Genomic DNA, 24,566 nt, shown 5'->3' with positions numbered 1-24,566 from the left:
ATGGCGAAGCCCACGTCATTTTTTTGGTGGGCAAAAAACTTCTGCATACAGTCCTGGATGGAGTATGCTGAGCCTTGTAGTTCTGCAGCTGCTGTCTGCTCTTCTCCATACAGACAGACAGCAGCTGCAGAACTACAAGGCTCAGCATACTCCATCCAGGACTGTATGCAGAAGTTTTTTGCCCCCTGAAAAAATTATGTGGCTTCGCCATATTTTTGTATGCTAGCCAGGTACAGCAGGCAGGTACGGCTGCCCCCAACCCCCAGTTGCCTATTTGTACCCGGCTGGGAACCAAAAATAAAGGGAAGCCCTTTTTTTATTATTTCATGAATTTCATGAAATAATTAGAAAACAAATGACGTAGGCTTTGCCCCATTTTTGTGTCCAGCCAGGTACAACTAGGCAGCAGGGATTGGAATCCGCACCACCGGTTGGCCTGAGCTTTCTGGGCCCCACTGCTGCGAATTGCAGTCTGCAGCCACCTCAGAAAATGGCATTTTAATAGAAGCGCCATCTTCTGGCGCTGTATCCAACTCTTCCAGCACCTGCCTGCTATACCTGGCTAGCATACAAAAATATGGCGAAGCTCACGTCCTTTTTTTGTAGCTTTTTGGCAAAAAAAAAAAAAAATGCTTCCCTGGATTTTCCATTGCCAGTGAAGGTAACACCAAGCAGTGGGGGTTAGCAGCCAGTAGCTGCTTGGATTACCCTTAGCTAGCAATACAAAAAATGCAGTGGGAGCTAACATATATTTTTTTTAATTATTTATTTAAATAACTAAAAATAAAATGGGCTTCCCTGTATTTTGATTGCTGGACATCACAGTGCTGTAAAAATAAATCTTTAAAAAAATGACGTAGCGCTCCGCGGTATTTTTGATTCTCAGCGCAGATAAAGCAGACAGCTATGGGTTGCCACCCCCATCTGCCTGCCGTTACCTTGGTTGGCAATCAAAATACAGGGAAGCCCATTAATTTTTTCTATTTAAAAAATAGTTAAAAAAAAAAAATTACGTTGGGTCCCCCCATTTTTGATAGCCAGCTAGGGTAAAGCAGACGGCTGTAGCCTGAAAACCACAGCTGGCAGCTTTACCGTGGTTGGGGATCCAATGTGGAGGTCCCATCAGGCTCTTTTTTATAATTATTTTATAAATATTAATAATTACACAATAAAAGTAGGGGACCCCCCAAATTGGATCACCAGCCAAGGTAAAGCGGACAGCTGTGGTCTGGTATTCTCAGGGTGGGAAGGTCCATAGTTATTGGGCCTTCACAGCCTAAAAATAGCAGGCCGCAGGCACCCCAGACGTGGCGCATCCACTAGATGCGCCAATCCTGGCGCTTCACCCCAGCTCATCCCGTGCCCTGGTGCAGTGGCAAACGGGGTAATAAATCGGGTTGATACTAGCTGTAAAGTCACCTGAGATCAAGCCCAGCAGTTTGTGATGTCATGGCGTCTATTAGATACCCAACATCATAAACTGTCAGTACTAACAAAAACAAAAAATCGACAAAAGAAATTTATTTGAAAAAACAGTCCCCAAAACATTTCCTCTTTCACCAATTTATTGTAAGAAAAAAAATAAAGGGGTCCCACGACGACTCTGGACCGTCTAGAATATGGGGGGGAGACACTCAGGGAACGTATCCCCCATTTTCTAGGAGTGCGGACCCTTCATGTGAGGAGTGTGGGTGCAATGAATCTGCACTCACTCTCCCCGGGTCCACAGCAGCAGAGTCCATGTCGTAATGGTTGCTACCAAAGCTGCAATGCCCTGCTCATGAGGTAAGGGCATGCCTAATCAGGAGAACTACTGTAGAGGAAGCTCTGCTCACTGGTATATAGGTGCTCAGAGGTAATAATAGATAAAATTAGTGAGTAACCTCGGCACTCTATATCTCCCAGACTAAGTCAGTAAGTCACAACGGATAGTAATGCAAAATCACTCTTTATTGGTCCGTATTAAGAAAATTTTTTTTTCATAAGCATATATGTTTTTGTCCAAAACAAGTTACAAATGACGTTTCGGCCTGAGCCTTTGTCAGATTGGACTTATCTGCATGTAATCATGAAAAATGACAATAATCAGTATCACATAAGAGTGAGAGAACAATAACATAAACTCGAACAATGTAGAGGTACAATTGGGATGCAGCAAAAAAATTGCAACACAGCAAGAAATGAAACACATGATACAAATGTCATAATACAGTACAAGGACAATATAGTAATGACAAATATGGGGTCAGAGTAGACTTAGACAGCTCTGGTACGAAAGAGATGTCAATCATAAAGTAACATGTGCAGTAGGTGTAGAGCTACACTATGCATGGCAGAGCTAATGGGTAGACCGACCATAGAAAAAGTAGAGAAAAAGTGGAGAAAAAGTGGAGAATAAGTGGAACATAAGAGGAGAAAAAGTGGAGAAAAAGTGGAGAAAAAAGTGGAGAAAAAGTGGAGAAAAAGTGGAGAAAAAGTGGAGAAAAAGTGGAGATTAAGAGGAGAAAAAGTGGAGAAAAAAGTGGAGAAAAAGTGGAGAAAAAGTGGAGCATAAGTGGAGAAAAAGTGGAGAAAAAGTGGAGAAAAAGTGGAGCATAAGAGGAGAAAAAGTGGAGAAAAAAGTGGAGAAAAAGTGGAGAAAAAGTGGAGCATAAGAGGAGAAAAAGTGGAGAAAAAGTGGAGAAAAAGTGGAGCATAAGAGGAGAAAAAGTGGAGAAAAAGTGGAGAAAAAGTGGAGCATAAGAGGAGAAAAAGTGGAGATTAAGAGGAGAAAAAGTGGAGAAAAAGTGGAGCATAAGAGGAGAAAAAGTGGAGAAAAAAGTGGAGAAAACGTGGAGAAAAAGTGGAGAAAAAGTGGAGAAAAAGTGGAGCATAAGAGGAGAAAAAGTGGAGATTAAGAGGAGAAAAAGTGGAGAAAAAGTGGAGAAAAAGTGGAGAAAAAGTGGAGAAAAAGTGGAGAAAAAGTGGAGCATAAGAGGAGAAAAAGTGGAGAAAAAAGTGGAGAAAAAGTGGAGAAAAAGTGGAGAAAAAGTGGAGATTAAGAGGAGAAAAAGTGGAGCATAAGAGGAGAAAAAGTGGAGAAAAAAGTGGAGAAAAAGTGGAGAAAGTGGAGAAAAAAATGGAGAAAAAGTGGAGAAAAAGTGGAGAAAAAGTGGAGAAAAAGTGGAGAATAAGAGGAGAAAAAGTGGAGAAAAAGTGGAGAAAAAGTGGAGAATAAGAGGAGAAAAAGTGGAGAATAAGTGGAGAAAAAAATGGAGAAAAAGTGGAGAAAAAGTGGAGAGAAAGTGGAGAAAAAAATGGAGAAAAAGTGGAACACCCTTTGGTACCTTTCATGTGGCACTAAGGGGTGCTTAGCTTTGTATTTAGCCAAAAAAATGAAAAAAAAATGACATAGGGTTCCCCCTAGTTTTGTAGCCAGCTAGGGTAAAGCAGACGGCTGCAGCCTGCAGACCACAGCTGGCAACCTCACCTTGGCTGGTAATCCAAAACTGAGGGCACCCCACGCTAAATAAATAATTAAAAAAAAAAACACGTAGGGGTCCCCCAAAATTGGATCACCAGCCAAGGTAAAGCAGACAGCTGGGGCCTGATATTCTCAGACTAGGGAGGTCCATGGTTATTGGAATCTCCCCAGCCTAAAAATAGCAGGCCGCAGCCGCCCCAGAAGTGGCGCATCCATTAGATGCGCCAATCCTGGTGCTTCGCCCCAGCTCATCCCGCGCCCTGGTGCGGTGGCAAACGGGGTAATATTTGGGGTTAATACCAGATGTGTAATGTCACCTGGCATCAAGCCCTGGGGTTGGTGAGGTCAGGCGTCTATCAGATACCCGACATCACCAACCCAGTCAGTAATAAAAAAAAAATACACGACAAACACATTTTTATTTGAAAAAACACTCCCCAAAACATTCCCTCTTTAACCAATTTATTAGATTGAAAAACAAATCCAGGTCTGGTGTAATCCAAGGGGTTGCCATGACGATGTACACTGTCCCAGTCAATGAAGAGCAGGATGTTCCCCATTGGCTGGGAGAGCAGTGCAGTGACCTGAGCTAACATCAATGGGTCAGCCCAGGTCACTGCAGGGGGGTGACAAGTGCTGCTGTCAGTGAGGTACATTACCTGCGCTGATCTCCAGCACACTGACAGCCCCTGTCACTGAGGTCAATGACCGGCGCCTTCACATCAAGTATCGCGAGAGGTCCGTGACGTCACCGCCAGTGTCAGTCTCGGGTCGGAAGCGATAGGTGATGTGACAAGCGGCGGCCATGGAGGACAGTGACAGCGCTGAGGTCGGGATGGCGGGACTTCATCACCGCAGGTAAGCCGAGCGAGCGAGCGAGCGGGCGGGCGGGCGGGGGGGGGGGGGTGGATGTGTGTGTGTGTGTGTGTTTGTGTATGTGTATGTATGTGTACATGCCGCGGGCAGGAGGGGGTGGAGCGAGCTGAGCGGGAAAGTGTGGGCTTCCTGCACGTAACTAAGATAAACATCGGGTTACTAACCAAAGCGCTTTGCTTGGATACCCGATGTTTATCTTGGTTACCAGCTTGTGGCAGGCTGCCAGCGATGGCTCCTGCTCACTGTAGCTGTAAAAAGCCCTGCTTTTTGCTGCTAGAACCGTTCTCGAACGTATCTAGAACTATCGAGCTTTTAGCAAAAAGCTCGAGTTCTAGTTCGATCTCGAACAGCCCAAAAATCACTCGAGCCTAGAACTGGAGAACCACGAACCACGAACCGCGCTCAACTCTACTCCTGACACACTTTATAGAAATGGCGGTCCCACAGTTATATAGGCAAATCAATGTAATGCCAAGCTGTTGGTGTACCTGAATTGAAGACTGCAGGAGTCTGGCTACCAAATATTACGTATCCCATACCATAGCCCTTGGAGAAAGGCTGGTGTGATGTTCACTCGAGAAGGTTTCTTCATTGCATCGCCAACATGGTCTCCAGACCAATACTCAACTATTATTTTTCCAAAACAAAAGTACTCAAACAAAACAGATCATAGGGACAGCTGCTACTTTTTTGGTTTGAAAAACCTTATGACTTGGCCTTCTTATTGTTGCAATTTCAATGTTAAAGATTGTATATACCATTAGAATTTGGCATAAGATATGCTATCACATTGAATATCAGAGAGATTGTGTAAGATGTAGCTTAAAGGGAGTCTGTCAGCAGAAAATGACTGTTCAAACAAACATGGATGCCCGTTGCACACTTAGCGAGGCTAAACGTTTTATTAGATATTTCCAGCTACATGATCTGCCCCTCCAAATCTTGATTGACAGCTCTGGCTTCACAGGATCCAGAGAACGGCAAAGCTAGATGGAAAAGAAGCAGTTGGTAAGGTGCAATGAACTGTTTGGTCACGACAAGGGTATACGGAGACCATGTGCTTGGTTTGAACATCGTTTTTTTACTACCAGACTCCTTTTAAAGCTTTTGCTTTGAGTAAAAAAAGAAGAGATCACCCTGTGGTCTGTTCAAGTATATTAGTGGCAACTGACATAACCACTTGCTCGAAAAACCCAGATTTGGTGATGTTTAAAATGATTACATATTAAGGTAATTATACGCTTTATACAATATCATTTTTGTTGGAAAGATTTTTTGACAATGAGTTGATCACAGCTTGTTCCTGCTGGGATTCTCCACTGTAAAGTGTGTGGAACCTGTTTGCGAGTATTTAATTTCCCTATAGCACCACCACAAGGGAAATGAAATATTACACACTTTCCACTCTAATCAATGGACTTTCTGTGTAATGCACAGACATGCTGATTTCGAGGGAGAGACTGTAACTGCTCACCATTCCTGCTAATAGATGCGAGCCCCGAACAAAGGATTTCTCTATTAATAACCCTAACAGGGTTTACGGACTTTATAGAGTTTATTTGAGTTTATTTTTCTTACCAACCAGACTCTACTCTTTGTTTCAGATAACAAACATCAAACATTTGCATCCCTCAACTATAAAGACAGATGGAATTTAAAATTTTCAATTTTTTTCCCTTTGATTATATTTTCACTGAGCAGAATATTCCATTTTTCTCAGCAGATGATTAAGTTGTGAATCATCAACCTTTAACGTAAAGAAAAATGAATAACATTGCTTGGAAATAATTTCCTCTTCATTTACCATGAATGGCATAGGGGGAATTAAGTAAATTAAATCCAGTAAATAAATAGATTTATATTTTTTATTCAAAGAACAAATACAATTGTCTTCAATGAAACGATTCACCAGTAAATGCCACAAATATCTGTAAAACCTGTCCTCATCAATATAGATAAACACAGTAGTCCAAAAAACAGAGAGGACACTACAGACAAATATACAGTGGGTAAAATATGTAGTGAACTTGTCACCAATTTTCTAAGTACAATAATTTTCGTTTTGTAAGACGGACCCCTAATTTAGATGAAAAAGAAAAGTAAAAAAAAATGGGATTCGTCTTATAATCCGGTGGTGTCTTACCAGGGGGCGGCTGCGGTGGTGGAGCGGGGTTACAGGAGGCAGGAGCAGCGGGGGGTATGTAGATGCTGGGAGCGGTGTGACGATTGTTCCAGATGCTCGCTGCGGGCGCTGTGAGACAGAGAACATCCAGAAACTATCGGCGGTGTGGGCCTCAAAGAAATGGCGCTCGGAGTCGGCGCGTGCGCAGATTGAGCTATCGGCTTAATGACTAGTTGAGATCTCATCTGCACACATGCCAACTCCGGGTGCCTTTTTCCTTAAGTCCGCTTTTGGGATATCAATGGGCCGGAGGTGGTGCATGCGTAGATGAGTTCTTTAGTCTAGAGCTGTATCGGCATACGCGCCGACTTTGGGTGCCATTTCTTTGAAGCCTGCACTGAGCACCAGCACAGCGCCCACAGCACAGTACCCGCTGCACAGTACCCCCAGCACAGTGCCCGCAGCAAACACCAGCACAGTGCCTGCAGCGCAGGGCCGGCAGCATTGCCCCTGCTTCCTTTGACTATTATCCAACATCTCCTGGTAAGCTACATTCGGATTATAAGATGCATCCCACATTTTCCTCCCACATTTTTGGGAGGAAAAGAGTGTTTTATAATTTGAAAAATAGGGTAAATATATTTCTAGAGGTGCCATTGACATTAATTTCTCACCAGAGGTTGATGACAATCCATCCAATCAAACCATCGATGTCCATAAATTAAGTTATGTGTAACAATAAGAAATGACGCAGGGAAAAGGTATTAAACATGTGCAGAAAGTGAGGTGCAAAAAGCTAAGGAACATCAGGACACCAGCTGAAATCTATGAGTAATTAAAAAACAATTCTGCCAGTTAGTGAAAAATAATGTCAGCTGGTTCAACTGATGGACTATAAAAAGGTGTCTCATTACCAAGGTGCCACACAAGAAACATCTCATGATGGGTAAAACCAGTGTGTTTACTCAAGACCTTTATAATCTTATTGTTGCAAAATAAACTGATAACACTGGTTACAGTAGAATTTCTAAACTACTGAAAGTTCAAGTGAGCATTTTTGTGACCATAATACTGAAGTGAAAAGGACATAATTTCCCTATAAACCAACAACCACATGCTCCTCGCAAACGTTTAGACGAAAGAGTGAAAAAATAATTATCAGAGGCGTTGTCCAAGAGTCATGAACCACCTGTGGAGAGCTACAGAAAGACATGGAATCAGCAGGTACAATTGTTTCAAAGAAAACAATAAGTAATACAATCAAGCTCCATGGTCTGTATGCCATCTCACAACGCAAGACTCCATTGCTGAACAAAAAGCATGTTAAAGCTTGCTCAACAACACTTAAGGCTGCTTTACACGCTGCGACATTGACGTCGCTAGGCAGGTAAGTAGTGTGATGGGTCCGCGTGATGTTGTGCGCCACAGGCAGCGATTTGCCTGTGTCGCACAACCGATGGGGGCGGGTGTGCACGCTAACGATATCGGTCACGATATCGCAGCGAGTAAAGCGGCCTTTAGACAAGCATGTGACATACTGGGAGAATATAGTTTGGTCAGATGAGAACAAAATTGAATTCTTTGGATGCCATAATACACACCATGTTTGAAGGGCTTTAACACCATATCAACAGTGAAGTTTGGAGGTGGTAACATCATGTTGTGAGGCTGTTTTTTAGCATGTGGCATTGGAAAACTTTGTGTAATTGAACTAAGGATATAAACCAATTTATAGAGACATTCTTGATAAAAATCTGCTGCCAACTACCAGGATGATGAAGACAATGATCCCAAACACACAGCTATGGAAATTCTCAATTGGTTTCAAAGAAAAAAAATAAAGCTGCTAGAATGGCCCAGCCGGTCACCTGACCTGAATCCAATAGAAAATTTATGGAAGGAACTAAAGCACAGAGTTCAAAGAAGGAGCACACGGAACCTTTAGGATTTGAGGAGTGTTTGTGTGGAAAAATGGTACAAAATCACACCTGAGCAATGCATGCTACTAGTGTCTCAATACAGGAGGTGTCTTGATGCTGACATCACCAGAAAGGCTTTTGTACGAAGTATTAAATACATTTAGGTAACCATGTTCAATACTTTTGTCCTGCATCATTTCTCATCATCACTAAATTTATGGATGTCTACGGTTTAATTTCTTTGTCTGTGTGGATTCGACAGGCTGTTACCAATATCTGGTTATAAATTCATGTCAACAGCACCTTTAGAAACAATTGGTGACGTGTTAAATACTTATTTCACCAGCTGTATATTAGTGAAACTGTCACGGCCCTGACTTGCGGTGTGGCTCTGGACCGTCTTGTAGGTTCTCCTGCAAGCGGTCACATGCTATTCTCTGCTCTGTGACGGGCCGTTCCTTTCACTGGGTTGTTCGCTGGCTGTGGGAGGGGCTTACTCACATGCGCCACTTCTGCGTTGTTGCTCTCCTTTATCTAGGTGAGCTCATTCTTGGAGCAGCGCCAGTTGTATTCTCTGGCTAAGTTGTGGTAAGCGCCTGTCTCCTGGTTTTAGTGACTGATCTTGGTTCTTGACCCCAGACTGACCCCTGACTTGCCTCTGTCTACTCTCATCTAATTCCTCTGTTCCCGTCTGGCTCCTGACCCCAGCCTTCTCCCCTGACTACTCTTCTGCCTGCCCCTTGTGTTTATACTTACTCTCCTGGTACCCGACCTCCGGCTTGTCTGATGACCTCTCTCCTGTCTGCTCCCTGTGTCTCTTTGTACCCTCTTGGTTCTGACCCTGACCTGCCTTACTTCCCTCAGTCTCTAAGTATCCCCAGTACCACATAGTGTACAGTCTTATTACAGCATCTCTCACTTCTCTGTGAGAGGAACTTTATAAAAAGTTAGCAAAACCCAGCAATTTCAGCAGGACCTGACAACTACCATGTGTATGGTGACTTCCTCACTTTTTCCTCCCAGAACACAATGGGATAAAGAAGAATTGGAATGATAAATTTCAAAACCTGTTGATTTTGCTTTCAGGAAAAGAAGCCATCTCCAAAGGTGCCCAGCAGCAGTTTGTTTCACTCTTTCTAGGACAAGTCAATCGTGCATGTGTATGGGGAAGTCAGGAAGATTCAGATGAAAACTGTCTAAAGTGCATGGAAACTTGAAAGAACCACTTGAGACTTTTTTTTATTTTACCACTGGAATGGGGTTTTAAATTTTAGTCCCCTGACCTCTGCCTTATACTCACCCTCTGGCAGCTTAATCTTCTATTACCAATACTCTGGTCAGTCTACGGCAAATTGTGAACTGCTCTCAGCGCCAGTGTTTCATGGAGCAAGCCGGAGGTCTCAAATCAATACAACTCTATGAGAGCCTCTTTCTGGTTCTCAGATTTGCATTGAGTGCTTGTGACATAATTTATGAATTCTAGCCAGTCAGAATTGGTCACAAAATGGTGCCACTAGACCGGAGCAACACCAAAAAAAGGTGGTATAAGTATAAGACTGGGGGTAACGGGTTTAGATTAGAAGCACCACTCCTGAGGTGACATAAAACAAAAATGCTGGGGTGGTGATTTAAGTTGATTTCGGTCCATTTAAACCAAACACGTTTGCATGACTTCAGACTCCAAACTATTTATAGCTATGCACAAGTAGCTTTCTCAAAGACAAGTGCAACAAAACATTTACATTGCCAGTTCGGTCCTCTATTCATGAGAAATAATAGTTTTAATTGATATGCAAATGTGGCAGTATTCCCCACCCAGCTGCTTGGCCACTGGCTCCATTGTCTGAAGTCATGCAACATGAAGGCAATCAGTCAAGCAGGTTGAGGCAGCCCTGGGTGGGGAATAGAGCTGGAGTGACAGAGGCTTCAGCTTCATATTAATTTAAATCCTGAATTCTAAGTAACGGAGGTACGGACTGGCTATATGAAGGTATTGCTGGACTAGTCTTTGAAATAGCTACATTCACATATGAATAGTTTGGCGCTTCCAAGACAGATTCCCTTTATATTCAACCTGTTTAACCGTGCCCAATGTAGTCTGACACAGTTCACAGCTACCCAAAAACACACTTCAGAACAATACAGGATTCTTAAAACAGCTTGCTCTTCTTAAGGCCCCGTTACACGCAACGACATCACTAACGAGATGTCGCTGGGGTCACGGAATTTGTGAGGCACATCCGGCCTCGTTAGCGACGTTGTTGCGTGTGACACTTACGAGCGACCGCTAATGATCCCAAATACTCACCAAATCGTTGATTGTTGACACGTCGTTCATTTTCAAAATATCGTTGCTCGTTTGGGACGCAGGCTGTTCGTCATTCCTGAGGCAGCACACATCGCTACGTGTGACACCCCGGGAACGACGAACAACAGCGTTCCTGCGTCCTCCGGCAACGAGGTGGGAGTGACATTCATGCGGCTGCTCTCCGCCCCTCCGCTTCTATTGGTGGCCCGCCGTGTGACGTCGCTTTGACGCCGCACGAACCGCCCCCTTAAAAAAGAGGTTGTTCGCTGGCGACAGCGACGTCGTTAGGAAGGTAAGTTGGTGTGACGCGTACCGGCGATATTGTTCGCCACGGGCACTGATTTGCCCATGACGCACAAACGACGGGGGCGGGTGCTATCGCTAGCGACATCGCTAGAGATGTCGCTGCGTGTAAAGCAGCCTTTATAGAGCTTCCAAAATTGAAGAGTTAAGGCTGCTTTACACGCAGCGACATTGCTAACGATGTCACTAGCGATAGCACCCGCCCCCGTCATTTGTGCGTCACGGGCAAATCGCTGCCCGTGGCGAACAATATCGCCGGTACGCGTCACACCAACTTACCTTCCTAACGACGTCGCTGTGGCCGGCAAACAACCTTTTTTTTAAGGGGGCAGTTCGTGTGGCATCACAGCGATGTCACACAGCAGTCACCAATAGAAGCGGAGGGGCGGAGAGCACCCGCATGAACGTCACTCCCACCTCGTTGCCTGAGGACGCAGGAACGCTGTTGTTCGTCGTTCCCGGGGTGTCACACGTAGCGATCGACGAACAGCCTGCGTCGTGCAACAGCAACGGTATTTTGAAATGAACGACGTGTCAACAATCAACAATTTGGTGAGTATTTGGGATCGTTAGCGGTCGCCCGTGTCACACGCAACGACGTCGCTAACGAGGCCAGATGTGCGTCACGAATTCCGTGACCCCAGCGATATCTCGATAGCGATGTCGTTGCTCGTAAAGCGGCCTTAATACTTGTTACAATGCAGAACTGGAATAACAGCAGATCAACTTTCAGACGTTACTTTTAGTGACACATTGTGGACCCAGCCATATCCCACCACAGTCACATTGTCTTTGCTTGCACACCAGGCTCAGTGAGGCCCACTTTCTCACAGTGGTCTTCACTATTTTCCACCCACAGAACAACAAGGATATCCGGACAGGCACCAAAACACCTCCCTTGGTCTCAGGATGGCCCTATTCTAGTTTCTGTCTCTTATTAGACCGTGGTTTTGCTTCTCTGATTTCTTTGTTTTTCTCTTTATTTTCTTCTCAGGAAACCGCAGGGACTCTAAATCTCTTATGGTGTCTGTATAAATTGCCAGTGGAGCTATATTTGCCTCTCTGGTACCCATACCGCTACTACCACTGATTTAAAACCCAGTGTGAACGTTCCTTACCGCAACCCGGGGGTTTTACTTGCTTGCAGCGGTGCAGGGTAGCTTAGGCATACACAGGCAACACAGTCTCTCTCAAAAATGCAGCAGTTTATTAGTAACCAACATAAACTGCCCTTCCAAAACACAATGAAGCCTCTCCTGGCTTAAAGGAAAATATAACATCCACCTACCGTGGGCTTCCAGTCCAATTAAGTGTCCATAGTGGATTCTCCACACTCTGGCTCCAGCCAGCGAACACAAGTAACTGTGGTGCTTCCTGCAGCCTCCAGCCCTCTCCAGCCAGGCTGCAGTATTTTTCCCCAGTCATCACCGGGAGTGATTTCCAGGAGTCTCTCTTCAGTTTTCACACAGACTGAGACCTCCAGCACACATCCTCCATGTGCAGCACTCTCAGGCTTCCCCCTGTTTCTAAAACTAACAGTCTCTTAAAACCCAACCGGATACACCCACAGGTGGAGGTATGTGATTCTCCAGCTCTGTCCATCACACTGGTCACAGTTTAAAGGGAACCTAACCCTTAATTGCAACCCAAGTTCTGCGGAACTACAAGTCCCACAGTCACACCTTAAGTTCAATATCACAGGGGGATCCTTCTCCACTGCGACCATCCACAACATTGGTGGTCGCTACCTCACACCAGATAATGGACTCCTCCCTTTAGTCACCATCAGTCACAAGTATCCCCATCCAGTACAAGTATCCCCATCCAGTACAAGTATCCCCACCCAGTACAAGTATCCCCATCCAGTACAAGTATCCCCATCCAGTACAAGTATCCCCATCCAGTACAAGTATCCCCATCCAGTACAAGTATCCCCATCCAGTACAAGTATCCCCACCCAGTACAAGTATCCCCATCCAGTACAAGTATCCCCATCCAGTACAAGTATCTCCATCCAGTACAAGTATCCCCATCCAGTACAAGTATCCCCACCCAGTACAAGTATCTCCACCCAGTACAAGTATCCCCACCCAGTACAAGTATCCCCACCCAGTACAAGTATCCCCACCCAGTACAAGTATCCCCATCCAGTACAAGTATCCCCATCCAGTACAAGTATCCCCACCCAGTACAAGTATCCCCACCCAGTACAAGTATCCCCATCCAGTACAAGTATCCCCATCCAGTACAAGTATCCCCACCCAGTACAAGTATCTCCACCCAGTACAAGTATCCCCACCCAGTACAAGTATCCCCACCCAGTACAAGTATCCCCACCCAGTACAAGTATCCCCATCCAGTACAAGTATCCCCATCCAGTACAAGTATCCCCACCCAGTACAAGTATCCCCATCCAGTACAAGTATCCCCATCCAGTACAAGTATCCCCATCCAGTACAAGTATCCCCATCCAGTACAAGTATCTCCATCCAGTACAAGTATCTCCACCCAGTACAAGTATCCCCACCCAGTACAAGTATCCCCACCCAGTACAAGTATCCCCATCCAGTACAAGTATCCCCACCCAGTACAAGTATCCCCATCCAGTACAAGTATCCCCACCCAGTACAAGTATCCCCACCCAGTACAAGTATCTCCACCCAGTACAAGTATCCCCACCCAGTACAAGTATCCCCACCCAGTACAAGTATCTCCACCCAGTACAAGTATCCCCACCCAGTACAAGTATCCCCACCCAGTACAAGTATCCCCATCCAGTACAAGTATCCCCACCCAGTACAAGTATCCCCAACCAGTACAAGTATCCCCACCCAGTACAAGTATCCCCATCCAGTACAAGTATCCCCACCCAGTACAAGTATCCCCATCCAGTACAAGTATCCCCACCCAGTACAAGTATCCCCATCCAGTACAAGTATCCCCATCCAGTACAAGTATCCCCATCCAGTACAAGTATCCCCATCCAGTACAAGTATCCCCACCCAGTACAAGTATCCCCACCCAGTACAAGTATCCCCATCCAGTACAAGTATCCCCATCCAGTACAAGTATCCCCATCCAGTACAAGTATCCCCATCCAGTACAAGTATCTCCATCCAGTACAAGTATCTCCACCCAGTACAAGTATCCCCACCCAGTACAAGTATCCCCACCCAGTACAAGTATCCCCATCCAGTACAAGTATCCCCACCCAGTACAAGTATCCCCATCCAGTACAAGTATCCCCACCCAGTACAAGTATCCCCACCCAGTACAAGTATCTCCACCCAGTACAAGTATCCCCACCCAGTACAAGTATCCCCACCCAGTACAAGTATCTCCACCCAGTACAAGTATCCCCACCCAGTACAAGTATCCCCACCCAGTACAAGTATCCCCATCCAGTACAAGTATCCCCACCCAGTACAAGTATCCCCAACCAGTACAAGTATCCCCACCCAGTACAAGTATCCCCATCCAGTACAAGTATCCCCACCCAGTACAAGTATCCCCATCCAGTACAAGTATCCCCACCCAGTACAAGTATCCCCACCCAGTACAAGTATCTCCATCCAGTACAAGTATCCCCATCCAGTACAAGTATCCCCACCCAGTACAAGTATCCCCACCCAGTACAAGTATCTCCATCCAGTACAAGTATCCCCATCCAGTACAAGTATCCCCATCCAGTACAAGTATCCCCATCCAGTACAAGTATCCCCATCCAGAACAAGTATCCCCATCCAGTACAAGTATCCCCATCCAGTACAAGTATCCCCATCCAGTACAAGTATCCCCACCCAGTACAAGTATCCCCATCCAGTACAAGTATCCCCACCCAGTACAAGTATCCCCACCCAGTACAAGTATCTCCATCCAGTACAAGTATCCCCATCCAGTACAAGTATCCCCACCCAGTACAAGTATCCCCACCCAGTACAAGTATCTCCATCCAGTACAAGTATCCCCATCCAGTACAAGTATCCCCATCCAGTACAAGTATCCCCATCCAGTACAAGTATCCCCATCCAGAACAAGTATCCCCATCCAGTACAAGTATCCCCATCCAGTACAAGTATCCCCATCCAGTACAAGTATCCCCACCCAGTACAAGTATCCCCATCCAGTACAAGTATCCCCATCCAGTACAAGTATCCCCATCCAGTACAAGTATCCCCATCCAGTACAAGTATCCCCATCCAGTACAAGTATCCCCATCCAGTACAAGTATCCCCATCCAGTACAAGTATCCCCACCCAGACAACACATTACCTTGCACCACACACAGCTACATCCAGCTCAGCCCATACAAATCCATAGCACTGGCACCAAATTACAAGGCAAAAACATCTGTATCTAGACAGAGAATCGTTCTCAGGGCAATGTGACCAAACATTTTAATGCCGACATGACAGTGTTTTACAAGCAGACAGACTCAGTCCTGAAAATACAGAAAACATACGTAACTGATCCAATCTGATGCTGAACCCAACTTTATAGGAAATCGCAGGCAGCATGAATCAGATCCTGTGTGTATAATTGTAGCCAGGTATATGTTTCATTGAAAAATAGTTCAGCGTTTCAGAGAAAATATAATCCAAGACCAATGCCTGACACTAGACTATGCTAGTCTTACGCTGCTATCAGTCAGCACTTCCCTTGGGAAAAGTGACTAACCGGTCACTCGCCAAGGGTGAACACACCACTGGTGGAACCCAAGAGGTACAGGACCTTCTACCACTAAAAGCAGGTGGAATTGGGAATTATGAGGAGCATTTGGACTGAAAAGGCCCCTATATAGTTCTGGGACAGAGGCCCTCTTCTGTCCCTGTCCGCTCCTGTCTCTCGCTATGGGAGAGACCTGTCAATCTCATGCAGTGGCGGTGGGAGAGGCCAGACTAGTCTCCAGCTTTGGTCTATAGCTTCATCTTCAGAGTAGGGGGATATACCACAGCCATACTCTGATTCATGCTACCCCCAGCTTTGGCAGGATGAACCACTTGACAGTTTCACGTGAACTCAATTTTTCTCCCCTTACACTAGTACAAAGATTAAATGTCCATGGCAATAATCAGTTGTCTTCATTTGCCAATAATGAAATGTAATGAAACTACACAAGACATAGGTGCAAAAAAGAAAAAGTCCAACTCAGCCTCAAACCAGCACTACGGAGCAAAGGAACCAATGGTAGATGTGGGGAAAGTCTTAAAAGGACGAAAATCCAGATTCTCGGTGAGTGGATAGGATAGAAATTTATTGAAAGTCCATCCAAAGGTTACTTTTGGATGGACTTTGAATACATTTTTATTTTATCCCCATGTGAAGCTGGATTTTCATCCTTTTTAATGGGAATCTGTCACCAGGTTTTTGCTCCCCCATCTGAGAGCAGCATAATGCAGAGACAGAGACCCTGATTCCAGTGATGTGTCACTTACTGAGCTGTTTGCTGTAATTTTTATAAGATCAGTATTTTTCTGTTGCAGATCTAGCAGTTATACAGAGCTCATGAATATGCTGGACTACCTGGCAGCACGCTGTAATGATAATCCAACGCTGATTAAACTGTGATTTTATCAAAACTATACTAAGCAGACTAGTAAGTGACACACCGCTGGAATCAGGATTTCTGCCCCTACATAATACTGCTCTCAGATTAGGTGGCAAAAACCTGATGACAATTTCCCTTTAAGATGCAAAAATAGGTTTGGTTTTATTAATGACCCATTTTAACCCCTAACGATGAATGTTTATGTTTGTTAATAACACAAAGTACATATTCCAGGTAGACCGTCGAGGTTTTAGTCCGGGATAAACTTCAAGCATCTTTGTGGAAGATACAATGTGGGAAAAGAGCAATATATGGATAAAAGTTTTGGAAATGTCCATCCTAGACTAAACAGTGCCAGTCATACATGGATTCTCCTTACATGAACCACTGGATTGGAAGATCATCCCACCGAGCACCTGACACATGGTGGGTCCTACCACTAATTTACCAAAATCTGATTATTGCATCTAGATTACATGTCACATTTTGATCAATCCCATCCATTAACAATGGTATTCATTTTATAGCGATAAATAAACATGTCTGCCCCCATGATCATTAGTGGTACCAAAGGTCTCCAGTTTTGGAGAACGCCCAGGACATCCTCATAGGTGAAATAAGCATCTCATGGTATAGCACACTCCTCCTGGGAGCTTCAGACTTTAGGTCACTGTCCCTTTAAGCGTTAATCACACAAACTTTTTAAGCACTTTACGACAATCTACTACAGCGCAGAGTAAATTTTGTACAATTGTACCTTGGGGAAAGAGTGAAGGGTTTGGCAAGAAACTTTCAGCAGATGTAAAAGAAAAAGAGACTATCACAGGAAGATTAATATTGTTTGAGATCTGCTCAAGTCACCCCTAAGGCAAAAAAGCGAAAAAGGGAAAGTAGATGCTATTACAATCCACACTGAGTATGCACAGTGCCTAATGGCATCCGCCATACTGTATGCTATAGTATAGTGACAGTGATTTAAATGCTATATAATAATAAATAATATATTGTGTAATACCAGTATATATTAAATATCTTATGTCGTACTGCATTATACAATGTGTGTGCACATATCGGTAAATCAGCCAACAAGACTGATGATAATGAAGAAAACGTTACGGGCTTAGTGTTTAACATTAATCGTCTGTGGATTTCCCATGAGGTGTAATGCAAATATTACCTCTGCTGAGTGTTGCTATGGGCAGAGGGCTTTACATTAAAGAATTGATCAAATCGGAGGAAAATTACACAAATGTATGAATTAAAGGACAGAGAGTAACAGATATGGGGACGTTCATCTGCTCAGGGCTGGGTCTGTGGTCAGTATAATGGCATAATCTGCCCTGATTACATTGGAAGAGCATTAAACATACACAATGCACTTTACCAGGTCACTGAATGGGAAATGACCTGGTGCTTTTTATTTCAGCCATTTATCACTGACACATGCACAAATCAGTTTCTTCTCCTAGTTGAAGCCCCGTGTGTCACATCTGTGGTGACGTTATAGGGACTGACAACCAGAACATGGGTGGTGGGGGCGACTGATGGAGATAGGAAATTCAGGCTGAAGGGAGCAAAAGCACACCTGAAACCCTGACACCCAGGAACACACTCACATGGACGGCAGCAGCCCAGGAGTGTGCCCACACAGGTCACCACAGTCAGCACCAGCCCTGGCATGGACCTTCCACCATGCACTGCTACTACCTACAGACAAAGACTACACCTGATGGTCCGGCCACCAAGAGAAGGGCAACACTGCCCAATAATGATGTGTACAACAACAACAACAATAATAATAATAATAATAATAATAATAATAATAATAATAATAATAATAATAGCAATGATACTGATTGGAAACCCATGTGCATCCTTCAAGAGACTCCGATTTCATGGACAGTATGGTCTCACCACAATGAAGGCTCAAAGTGACTGCAACTAGATTCTATGGGAAAACTTACAAAAGAAAATGGAACTTTAGACAATAAAGTAATGATATGTGGCAATAATGAAGGATAGACACATGATACATAGATAGATAGATGATTGACAGATAGATGATAGGTTACAGAGATAGAGGATAGATTACAGATAGATAGACAGATAATAGATAGATGGAGAGATAGCTAGTGAGACAGACAGATTGATAGATAGATATGTAGATAGATAAATAGATAGATAGATAGATAGAGGGATAGATAGATAGATAGATAGATAGATAGATAGATAGATAGATAGATAAAGGGATAGATAGATAGATAGATAGATAGATAGATAGATAGAGGGATAGATAGATAGATAGATAGAGGGATAGATAGATAGATAGATAGATAGATAGATAGATAGATAGATAGATAGATAGATAGATAGATAGATAGAGGGATAGATAGATAGATAGATAGATAGATAGATAGATAGATAGATAGATAGATAGATAGAGGGATAAATGGATAGATGATAGATAGATAGATAGATACAGGGATAAATGGATAGATGATAGATAGATAGATAGATAGATAGATAAATGGATAGATAGATACTAACCAGATGGGTAAGTAGATAGATAGATGGACAGATCGATGAGTTACGAATTTTTATATATATATACAGGATAGGTTACTGCTCAATAGATAGATAGAGGATAAGTTACAGAGATAAAGGTAGAAAAGGTTGCAGATAGATAGATCAGATCGATGGATGATATGTTACAGATATATATATATATATATATATATATATATATATATGAGTGGTTACTGCTAGATAGATATATAGATAGATAGACGGACAGACAATACCCGGATAGGTAAGCAGACAGATGGATACAGGGCACTAGTGCAGGCAGATGGACAGACAGGCACTAGTGCAGACAGATGGATACAGGGCACTAGTGCAGGCAGATGGACAGACAGGCACTAGTGCAGGCAGATGGATAGCCAGGCACTAGTGCAGACAGATGGGTAGACAGGCACTAGTGCAGGCAGATGGGTAGACAGGCACTAGTGCAGGCAGATGGGTAGACAGGCACTAGTGCAGGCAGATGGACAGACAGGCACTAGTGCAGGCAGATGGACAGACAGGCACTAGTGCAGGCAGATGGACAGACAGGCACTAGTGCAGGCAGCTGGGTAGACAGGCACTAGTGCAGGCAGCTGGGTAGACAGGCACTAGTGCAGGCAGATGGATAGACAGGCACTAGTGCAGGCAGCTGGGTAGACAGGCACTAGTGCAGGCAGCTGGGTAGACAGGCACTAGTGCAGGCAGATGGACAGACAGGCACTAGTGCAGGCAGATGGACAGACAGGCACTAGTGCAGGCAGATGGACAGACAGGCACTAGTGCAGGCAGCTGGGTAGACAGGCACTAGTGCAGGCAGCTGGGTAGACAGGCACTAGTGCAGGCAGATGGATAGACAGGCACTAGTGCAGGCAGCTGGGTAGACAGGCACTAGTGCAGGCAGCTGGGTAGACAGGCACTAGTGCAGGCAGCTGGGTAGACAGGCACTAGTGCAGGCAGCTGGGTAGACAGGCACTAGTGCAGGCAGCTGGGTAGACAGGCACTAGTGCAGGCAGTTGCTGGAAGTTGCTCGGTGCAGGCTGCCATGCTCAGGGCTGGTGCCTGGGTTCCCAGACTTGCAGTAAGAGAAGATGTTCTGGGACTTGTCCTTTCCTTGGGACCTAATCTTATAACATTCCGTCTCATCTCCCTGTTGTATTTGGTAATTAAATGAGGATCTGTGCGGCTGTTTCCTGACATCAGAAAGTAATAGCGTAGTTCTTACCTCTGGATAAAGCTGCTGCTGCCAGACTGATGAGGAGGACAGAGGAAAGCTGCAACATGCTCCTTCCAGCAGATCTCTGCATCCTTGGATCCTGTCTCAAGTTGCTGCCACTCACACTTTAATGAAATCAGCATTCCATGTCCCCGGTGCAGGCATCAGAGTCCCGTTAGGCGCGGTGCGCGCGCGCTGTCATGCTGAGAAGTGCCTCTCCGGCTGCTCCTTCCCACCTTGTAGGTCCCCGCGATGCCACGGAGCACAGCGCTGGCGCCCTCACATCCTCCCCTGGCAGCTCAGGACCAGGAGTGCACGAATCACCGCCACACGCTGAAAGTTTCCTGGCTTGGAGCACAGCCCATCATAAGCCGGGCAGCCGGGTCTGCCCACTGCAGGGGCGTCACTTGGACGGTGACACTGGGGCGGTCCCCCGGCCAGCTGGACTGGAGACGTCTCTGGGATTACTGTCCTAACCCACCAGCCCTCCACTCCACACACTCCACACCCGCCCTCCACACCACGCAGTGCCCAAAAGCCTTCCACTCCACGCGGTAATCACCTGCCCTACACTCCACACAGTGCTCACCTGCACTCCACTGCACGCACTGCCACCCGCCCTCCACTCCACGCAGTGCCCACAAGCCTTCCACTCCACGCGGTGCTCACCTGCCCTCCACTGCACACACTGCCACCCGCCCCCCCAGTGTATGAAGTGCCCACCAACCCTCCACTCCACACAGTGCCCAGCAGCTCCCCACTCCACACAGTGCCCAGAAGCCCTCCACACAGTGCCCAGCAGCCCTCCATTCCACACAGTGCCCAATAGCCCTCCACTCCACGCAGTGCCCAACAGCCCTCCACTCCACACAGTGCCCAACAGCCCTCCACTCCACACAGTGCCCAGCAGCCCTCCACTCCACACAGTGCCCAGCAGCCCTCCACTCCACACAGTGCCCAGCAGCTTTCCACTCCACGCAGTGTTCAGCAACTCTACACTCCACGCAGTGCCCAACAGCCCTCCACTCCACACAGTGCCCAGCAGCCCTCCACTCCACACAGTGCCCAGCAGCTTTCCACTCCACGCAGTGTTCAGCAACTCTACACTCCACGCAGTGCCCAACAGCCCTCCACTCCACACAGTGCCCAGCAGCCCTCCACTCCTCACAGTGCCCAGCAGCTCTCCACTCCACGCAGTGCCCACCAGCTCTCCACTCCACACAGTGCCCACCAGCTCTCCACTCCACACAGTGCCCAGCAGCCCTCTACACAGTGCCCATCTACTCTCCACTCCACCAGTGGCCCTCCATTCTACACAGTGCCGAGCAGCCCTCCACTCTATGCAGTGCCCACCTACCCTTCACTCCACGAAGTGCCCATCTTCCCTCCATGCCATGCCATGCATTGCCAAGAAGCCTTGCCCCACTCTATACAGTGTCCACCAGCCCTCCACTCCACACAGTGCCCACCTGCCCTCCAATTCACACAGTGCCCAACAGCCCTCCACTCCACACAGTGCCCAACAGCCCTCTACTCCACACAGTGCTCAACAGCCCTCCACTCAATGCAGTGCCCAGCAGCCCTCCACTCCACGCAGTTTCCAGCAGCCCTCCACTCCACGCAGTGCCCAGCAGCCCTCCACTCCACACAGTTCCCAGCAGCCCCCCACTCCACGCAGTGCCCAGCAGCCCCCCACTCCACGCAGTGCCCAGCAGCCCTCCACTCCACACAGTGCCCAGCAGCCCCCCACTCCACGCAGTGCCCAACAGCCCTCCACTCAACCCAGTTCTCAGCAGCCCCCCACTCCACGCAGTGCCCAGCAGCCCTCCACTCAACCCAGTGCCCAGCAGCCCTCCACTCCACACAGTGCCCACCAGCCCTCCAGTCCACACAGTGCCCACCAGCCCTCCACTCAACCCTGTGCCCACCAGCCCTCCACTCCACACAGTGCCCAACAGCCCCCCACTCCACACAGTGCCCAGCAGCCCTCCACTCAACCCTGTGCCCACCAGCCCTCCACTCCACACAGTGCCCAACAGCCCCCCACTCCACAGAGTGCCCAGCAGCCCTCCACTCCACACAGTGCCCACCAGCCCTCCACTCCACTCAGTGCCCACCAGCCCTCCACTCCACACAGTGCCCACCAGCCCTCCACTCCACACAGTGCCCAACAGCCCCCCACTCCACACAGTGCCCAGCAGCCCTCCACTCAACCCTGTGCCCACCAGCCCTCCACTCCACACAGTGCCCAACAGCCCCCCACTCCACACAGTGCCCAGCAGCCCTCCACTCCACACAGTGCCCACCAGCCCTCCACTCCACTCAGTGCCCACCAGCCCTCCACTCCACACAGTGCCCACCAGCCCTCCACTCCACACAGTGCCCACCAGCCCTCCACTCCACCGGCTGTCGCTCAGTTCCTCATATTAGATTTTGTTACATCTATAAAACACAATATAATCCATCATTATCGTCTGGTCTGGCCCCTTAATCTCTTTTATTAACACTAGCTGTGCTGGAGGCTGTGTCTGCCTATGGCATGCTCGCAGCAGAATTTCACAATGATCTATGATACAGTCTAATATTACAGAGAGGAGAGGAAACTGAATAATAATCATCAGTGGGAGGCTGGGACGAAAGTACAAAACACAAGCAGCTGAATCTGGTATGTGTATTCCCTTACTGCAGATTTCATGATTGATTATTATCAGTGATGTGCGAGTGTGCTCAGCACTGCTCAGTACTCGATTGAGCATGCTGCTGCTCGGACACCATGCTGGAGTCCCCACCTGGCATGTTTCTCGGCTTTTTTTCAGCCACTAAACCTGTGAGGATTCCCTGCCAATCATGGTAATGCTGTAGCCATGTGGGCTACTGGCATTACTGGGATTGGTTTGCCGCATAACGTCATCGGCTATATCAGACCCAGAGACGCTATGCTTGCTACATTGTATCCGGAAATGGCGTAGGGACTAGTGAGAGATTCTGCTGGAGAAGGGACAGTGTATTGTAGAGTGACAGTACCTGCCGGTACAACAGTAAACAAACAGTCGTTTTCAGGGCTAACTGAAATCTATTCTATTCTCTAATAATACCACTCTTATGCTGCATTTAGTGTAGGGCAAACGTCTGGATTAGGGATAATGTATTAGATGCATGTAGGCAGGGATTCTAGCCTTACAGACCGTGCTGTTGATACCTAAAAAAAAATATTTTGTTCTCCACTATCGCCCTTAGGCTACATTCACACGACCATCCTGTTTTTTCAGTCTGCAAAAATGCTCCTGTTTTTTCACAGATGCATCCATCCGTTTCGTTCCGTATACGGGCCGTATATCATCCGTGTGCCTTCTGGGTTTTTTTGCTGACCACAAAACATGGAAGCAGCTAGAAAGATAAATAGATGGATAGATAGATATAGATAGATAGATAGAGGGATAGATAGAGGGATAAATAGAGAAATGAATGAATGAATGAATGAATGAATGGAGGGATAGATAGAGGAATAGCTAGAGGGATAGATAATAGATGAGAAAGATATATATAATGTCTCACTCCCCAGGATTTTGTAATCTTGCACCCTTTAGTGCCTTTCATGTGGAACTAAAGGGTGCCTAGCCTTGTATTTAGCCAAAAAATAAATAAAACATTTAAAAAAAAGACGGGGGGTCCCCCTATTTTTTGTAGCCAGCTTGGGTAAAGCAGATGGCTGCAGCCTGCAGACCACAGCTGGTAGCTTCATCTTAGCTGGTAACGAAAACAGAGGACACACCACACTGTTATTTTAAATTAAATAAATAATTTAAAACAAAAAACATGGGGTCCCCCCCAAATTAGATTACCAGCCAAGGTAAAGCGGACAGCTGTGGTCTGGTATTCTCAGACTAGGGAAGTCCGCGGTTCTTGGACCCTCCCCTACCTAAGAATAGCAGACTGCAGCCACCCCAGAAGTGGTGCCATCAGATGCGCCAATCCTGATGCTTTTCCCCAGCTCATCCCGCTACCCTGGTGCAGTGGCAAACGGGGAAATATATGGGGTTGATAGCAAATGTGTAATGTCACCTGGCATCAAGCCCTGGGATTTCTGATGTCACGGCGTCTATCAGATACCAGAGCACTAAGCCCAGTCAGTAATAAAAAAAATAGACGACAAACAAATTTTCATTTGAAAAAACACTCCCCAACACATTCCCTCTTTCACCAATTTATTGAAAAGAAAAAACAAATCCAGGTCCGGCATAATCCAATAAGG

The 24,566-nt window shown here is 46.2% G+C and overlaps 1 protein-coding gene across 1 annotated transcript in view; it reads right to left on the bottom strand.

Annotated features, from left to right (window-relative positions):
• The window catches only part of LOC142250231 (transmembrane protein 132D-like), a 1,501,062-nt gene extending 1,480,284 nt beyond the window's left edge, over positions 1–20,778 (bottom strand). Inside the window, exon 1 of the mRNA XM_075322366.1 lies at positions 20,324–20,778. Within this exon, the coding sequence (XP_075178481.1) occupies positions 20,324–20,405 (82 nt within the window). The 5' untranslated portion in view covers positions 20,406–20,778. The remainder of the gene's footprint in view (positions 1–20,323) is intronic.
• Between the last annotated feature and the right edge of the window lie 3,788 nt (positions 20,779–24,566).

The sequence above is a fragment of the Anomaloglossus baeobatrachus genome, chromosome 1 (genome assembly GCF_048569485.1).
Source record: "Anomaloglossus baeobatrachus isolate aAnoBae1 chromosome 1, aAnoBae1.hap1, whole genome shotgun sequence".
NCBI lineage: Eukaryota > Metazoa > Chordata > Amphibia > Anura > Aromobatidae > Anomaloglossus > Anomaloglossus baeobatrachus.
This window is presented reverse-complemented; position numbering and strand designations above follow the sequence as displayed.